A 6,318-nucleotide genomic window follows, 5' to 3' on the forward strand; every position below is an offset into this window, starting at 1 on the left:
CTGCCCCCAAAGTGCCTAGCAGGTCGCCTTAAGGAGCAGGTGCCCGGCTGTGTGCAGCAGAGGCTGTGTCACCTGCCTGGAGTCACACAGCAGGAGCTGCGGGAGAGGGACTTGGCCCCTCCGCTGTCTCCTTGCTCCTGTCTTGGGCCTCTGGTCTCCCTGCCTCAGCCGACCCTTTGCCTTACAGAGAAGATCTACATCATGAAGGCTGACACAGTGATCGTGGGGAGTGTGAAGACGGAGGTGCCCGAGGGCCGGGGCACCGGGGGCACCGTGGGCCCAGCGGGGCCTGGGCTGGAGGCCGAGCTGGAGGTGTACCACGCCCCCCACTACCCTGAGCAGGAGACAGAGCCGCCCCTGGGCAGCGGCGGGGACATCGTAATGTTCTCTGTGGAGGAGGAAGGGAAGGAGGACCCCTGGCCCCGTGGGAAGTGAGACCCAGGCTGGACGGGGGCGGGGAGGGTGGCCGGGGGTCCTGGCAGGCCAGAGTGGCACTGGAGCTGCCCAGCTGGCGGGCAGGGGCCACACAGTGTGGGCTGAGGCCCCGGCATCCCACGGCGGACCACCGATGGCCAAGCTGCCTCCCGTGGCTGCCGAGAGTGCTGGGCCCAGACTTGGCACCAGACACTCAGTACCAGGGCCGGTGCTCACCGAGAGAGGGGACACGAGGCCGGTCCCGTGTGCCCCTGTGCCCTCCTCTCTCCCTGGGCCTCAGCAGTGATGCCCATCGGGCCTTGCTGGCCTCCTGCCAGCCCCCAGTTACTGTAAACCTGGCTCCCAGTGGGCTGCAAGCCAGCCTTGTGGCTTTCTCCTGAGTCAGAAGGGAAGTTGAGGGATGAGGTGTCATCACTGCTGTCGCTGGCACCATCTGGGCTGCACCATCGCATGGCTCTCTGCACTGGGGAAGACCCAGGAACCACGCACTTGTCTCCAAATGTCCCGCAGTCGCCACGGCAGGAGGATTTTGAGACCCAGGTGCCTATAGGCCTTCAGCATCTCAGTGCCAGGCCCCAGCTGGAGACTCCATCCACCAGCTGCCATGGAGAACGGCCTGCCCTGCTCTGCCCAGGGTCTTCTCCCAGTGAGGAGTCTGAGCAGCGGCCCTTCCTGGACTGCTCGGCAGCCCCACCCTCATGGTCTTGGGAATCAGAGGCCTCTGTCCTCGATCTTCCATGCTTGTGGAGCCGTTCGCCCTGGCCCTGTACCCGTCAGGTGTGGGCACCGGAAAGCCCCTGGCCTCACACGGACACCCGGCCTCACTCTGCACCAATGGGAAAGAGAGCGTTTGGTGGTTGCAACTGGATTTTGGGCGCTCTGTGGTAATGTGAAGGATCAGAGTTGCTCCGACTTGCAGCTTGTGGCCTGGTCTCTGGGTCTCTTTAGCAAACAAGTGGTGATGACACATCTGTGGGTCAGCCTCGAGGAGACCCCTGGACTTACCCACGAGCTGGGAGGCTGTGTTTACTCCCCAGCCTTCACTCTCTGGAGGAAGTTGAGGCTGTCTCAGGAGTTAGAAGCGTAGTTTCGGAAACCACTCAGATGTTTTGGGGAAAGCTGGAACAGCTGGGCCACTTCGAGAGGTGCTCACACACCGGGCCCTGGACCTGGGCCAGGGGGACTTTGAGTGTCTGCCGCTGTCTCGTGCCGGGATGGAGTGGGTGTGCCCAGCACGCTGCAGCCAGGAGGAGCCGTGGGCACCACAGGGCATGCTGAAAACCTTGGCTAAATAAGGCAGGCACTCGCCCAGTGCCCTTTGCACAATTTTTAACCATCTAAAAATCCATAAGATCCTTTACAAACAATGAATCATGTGGCCCAGCAGGGATTATGGAGATAACATTTGAGAGGCTTGGAGCAGGAGCGTCACAGGATTCCCTCCCCAGGGCTAGGCTCCTTCTTCACCCCGACACTCATGGCCAGGGACAGGAGCTGCTCCCTGCAGGGGCTCCCCCTCTCGCTGCACAAAGCCCTTCCTTATCCAGCAAGGCTGCTTCTCCCTCCATGTAACCCCATTTCCTGCCCCACAGCCTACCCTTTGAGGACACTCAGAATATCATAGTCTTGTCCTAGGTCACCTCTGGGTGCTTGCAGAAGGGATCAGAACCTCTCTGGGGCCAACTCCTCCCTGGGCTGGCCGAGCAGCCCAAGGCTTGGAGAAGGAGACTCCAAACAGTGAGCCAGGGCCCAAGCCCAGAGCAGCCCAGGGAGGACTGTGGGTCTTGGGCTTCTGGGGCTGAGCCAGAGGGACCCCAAGCTCCCCCGGCACAGCTCCCTTGACTGTGGCTCCCAGGTGGGGTGAAGACCAAGGGCCATGAGGAGACCTTCCCCCCACCCCAAGCCCCCCCCCCGCCCCCGCCACAGCCTGGCTCCTGAACCCATGCATTCAGCCCAGGGAACAGTGATGTATTCAGGTCCATCTTGACCTCTGATTGCTTTGATGTCCCCCAGGCAGATGCACAAGGCCCCTGCTCTGCTGGGTAGCAATTGTCAGGCTGCAACCCCTACCCACCCACCTTCCTGGCAGATATAAGCAAGAATAAGTGTCCTACGGAAGCTATTGCCTTCAAGGAAAAGCCATTGTTGGGCTGGGGATGTGGCTTGGTGGTCCACGCCTGCCTCGCCAGTGTAAGGTCCCAAGTTCGATCCCTAGTACTGGAAAAGAAAAAAACAAAAAAACCCCATTGTTTCCCATCAGTGAACCATTCCTCGGTTCCTAGAAGCTCTGAGGCCTGGCACCAGTCCCTGATACAGAACTAGAGGACCAATCTCCCCTCCCAACAGGGTCCTGAGGACTCAGCACTGGGTCCTGGCCAGTTGTCCCCTGGTCACCAGGCACTGCTGTGTAGAAGGGTTGGAGTTCTGCCTTCTCGCCTGCAGATGGAATGGCGCCCCTGGGCGAGAGCCAGGCTCGAATCTCAGCTCTGCTAGAGTTTGTTCCATGACCCCTCTCAGGCTCGGAAGCTTGGTTTGTTCTCTGTTGCTCTAGCAACACCTGAGCCGGGGAAGTTTCTGAAGAGCTTGGGCTCACCCTTCTGAAGAGGCCCAACTCTGGGAGTCCACGTTGACTTGCAGTGAAAGAGGGAGGTGCGGTAGGCGTGAGTGAGGAGCAGGACGCCAGCGACACCTGTTTCTACAGCCCATTCTTGTGGTACGTGGTCCCGTTCCTACTCAGGAGGACACAACACCCCCAACAGTGTTAACTGACTCTCCGAGATGCTATGAGTGACCCGATCCGCCCTTCAGGGCAATACCGCACCACAGTGGCAGCCAAGTCACAACACAACGGAGTCCTGGAGGGAACAAACCGTGGCTTTCACTTTCCACCACTGTGAAACAGGAGTATCAGTTCCTGCCTGATGGAGTCGCGAAGCTTCCCTGAGATGTCACCTGACTGGTGATGTGCACTCCCTGACCCTAAGTCTGTCTCATTCCATCCCAGGAGCCAGCCCGTCCTACACCACCAAATTCAGCCCTGTCCTGCTTACAAGGGGTCACCTGCAAATGACACTGGAGTCAGGGAAGGTGTCTCCAAAGGGCTCTGGGCCCCACCCAAGTGATGTACCAAGCTAGCAAGGTCTGGAAGGGAGGGAGTGTCTCGTGCAAGGGCCCTGGGGTGAGAAGGCTGCTGGCCATGCTGTTTGGGAAGGGCACTGGGTGGGGCAGCTTGGTGAGTGAGGTGGGTGACAGGAGGTTTGCAGGGGCAGATGGTCTCTGAGCCTGGCAGGGTGAGCCATTGTGAGGTGTCAGATCTTATCACAGAGCACCACTAGATGTTTACTTCTGTTTTCCTCAGTGTTAGAACAATGAGTGACCTGGCATTTTCCCAGCCCTGAGTGAGAAAGGCCAAGCCCCAGGCATTAGCAGTTCTATTAACCTATTTCAGAAGGAAGCTGGGGCAGTTGCTGGTAGCCAGGAAGCACTTGGATGTGTTTTCCAGAAAGGGCAGGGAGCAAAGACAATGTTCCTGGTTACTGTTCTGGCGGTGGGGCTCGCCTGGTGCCGCCTGGGGAGGGTAGGACTCACTCCTGTAGGTTCCTTTTTCTTCAGGCATCTTTGAGGGGAAAATCGCTGGGGAGGCTGAAGCCTTTGTTTGTGCTCTGGCCCTGGGTCTGCTTCCCAAGGTCCTAGCTGGGGTTTGTCATCGTGGCCAGCAGGGCCTGCCCTGTTTTTCTGATTGCAAAGCCAGACAAGGATTGAATCAAAAAGGAGAATTATAGGCCAATCTCCCTAATGAACATAGATGCAAAAATCCTCAATAAGTTTCTGGCAAACAGAGTACAGCAAATCATCAAGATCATACACCGTGACCAAGTGGGGTTCATCCCAGGGGCACAGGGATGGTTCAACATATGCAAATCAATAAATGTAATATGCCATAATAACAGAGCCAAGGACAAAAACCGTATGATCATCTCAATAGATGCAAAAAAGGGGTTTGACACAAGCCAGCACCCATTCATGATAAAAAAAAAAAACCTAGAGAAAACTGGAATGGATGATCTTTATCTCAATCTGATAAAAGCCATCTACGACAAACCAACAGCCAACATCATATGAAATGGACAGAAACTGAAAGCTTTCACTCTAAAATCAGGAACAAGACAAGGATGTCCACTGTCACCACTCCTGTTCAACATAGTTCTGGAAGCATTAGCCACAGCAAGTCGACAAGAGAAGGAAACAAAAAGAATAAGGATAGGAAAGGAAGAAGTTAAATTATCATTATTTGTGGATGACATGATACTGTATATAGAAGACCCCAAAAACTCCACCAAAAGACTTCTAGATTTGATAACCAAATTCAGTGGCATAGGCGGATACAAAGTCAACACTCAAAAGTCAATAGTTGGGCCAGGGATTTAGCTCAGTGGTTCCACCGCCTGCCTCACAAGAGCAAGATCCCGAGTCTGATCCTCAGCACCGCCCCCCCCCCCCCCGCAAAAGTCAATAGTCTTCCTGTATACAAATAACAGACTCCTGGAGAGAGAAATTAAAGAAATAATCCTTTTCGTAGTAGCATCCAAAAAAATGAAAAACCTGGGAATCAATCTAACAAAAGAAGTAAAAGAATTCTACATTGAAAACTACAGTACTCTGAAAAAGGAGATTGAAGAGGGTATCAGAAAATGGAGCTGGGTGTGGTGGCACACACCTGTGATCCCAGCACTCAGGAGGCTGAGGCAGGAGGATCGCTGAGTTCAAGGCCAGCCTGAGGGAATAGTGAGACCTTGTCTTAAAAAACTAAAGAAAAGGAAAGATATGCCTTGTTCTTGGATAGGAAGACCCATTATAGTGAAAAATGGCCACACTTACAAAATTGTTATACAGAGTCAATGCAATCCCAATCAAAATCCCAATAGAATATCTCACAGAATTAGAAAAAAACTATCCTAAAATTCATTTGGAACCAGAAGAGACCTAGAATAGTAAAGGCAGTTCTGGGCAATAAAGGCAAGGCAGAAAGTATAGTGAGCCAGAAAACGATTTCTGAGTCAAAATAAAGGTTTTCCCTGTGGCTAGCTGACCTAACTGACAAAGAACCACCCCTGGGTCTTACCCCCTCCCACACCTATCCCATGTCCTCCTTCATTGTCCTTTGTTTTCAGTAAATGCCTGTATCCAGTGTACTTTTTTTATCAAATCATGTAAACTAAATGTAACTTCCTCAACCAATGAACTGATGATAAATGCCTTGCTTCTGTATCCCCACCCTTCTTCCCTTGTCCCATATAAACCCTGTTCACTGCCAGCTCTGGGATGATTGCTTTGTGGAGAAATCCCGGATAAGCCCGCCGGCATAATAAAGCTGTACATTTGCTTCCAACCTCTGGGTACGTTCTCAATTCTTCTTGGCCTGATCTTGCTCTACCACTAAGAGCTGCCACACTGTGGACTGTAACTCTGCCATTACATTTGGTGCATTGGCCAGAAAAACTGACCTCACTGATTGATTAAAATCACCAGTTGAAGCCCTTGTGAGGGAGCGGGGACCTCTCCGGCCCCTTGACGGAATGGCACGCTCTCAGAGATTTCTCTGAGTCTCCTCAGAGGACTGGGGATGAACTGCTCACAGCCTGGATCCAGATCCAGAAGGAGTGAGGATGCTCATTTGGTTTAGTCCAGTCTGGCCATCAGGTCAGGTAAGACCCCCCTGGGGGGGCATCCTAGTTAATTTGTTTAATCCTGCCCTGCTCAGGCAGAAGGAGGGCTTGGTCACCCCTGTATGAGAACAAACGTGTCCTGCTTATTTTTGGTTTAGTTTCAGTTTCTGCCTGCTAGCTTGAGAAGAGAGAATCCCTGGAGAGAGGGTTGGAGTGT

General features: G+C 53.8%; 1 protein-coding gene across 3 annotated transcripts in view; it reads left to right on the forward strand.

The window, feature by feature from the left end:
• Nucleotides 1–5,824, forward strand: part of Tnfrsf8 (TNF receptor superfamily member 8) — a 56,196-nt gene extending 50,372 nt beyond the window's left edge. For all 3 annotated transcript variants that reach the window (XM_087214653.1, XM_021243565.2, XM_013065058.3), the window contains one exon: nt 188–5,824. In XM_087214653.1, coding sequence (XP_087070779.1) covers nt 188–435 — 248 coding nt within the window. In that variant the 3' untranslated portion in view covers nt 436–5,824. The remainder of the gene's footprint in view (nt 1–187) is intronic.
• The last annotated feature ends 494 nt before the right edge of the window (nt 5,825–6,318 follow it).

The sequence above is a fragment of the Heterocephalus glaber genome, unplaced genomic scaffold (assembly GCF_053883595.1).
Source record: "Heterocephalus glaber isolate CG9 unplaced genomic scaffold, H.glaber_assembly_v1.0 deba00001447, whole genome shotgun sequence".
In the NCBI taxonomy this organism is placed as follows: Eukaryota; Metazoa; Chordata; class Mammalia; order Rodentia; family Bathyergidae; genus Heterocephalus; species Heterocephalus glaber.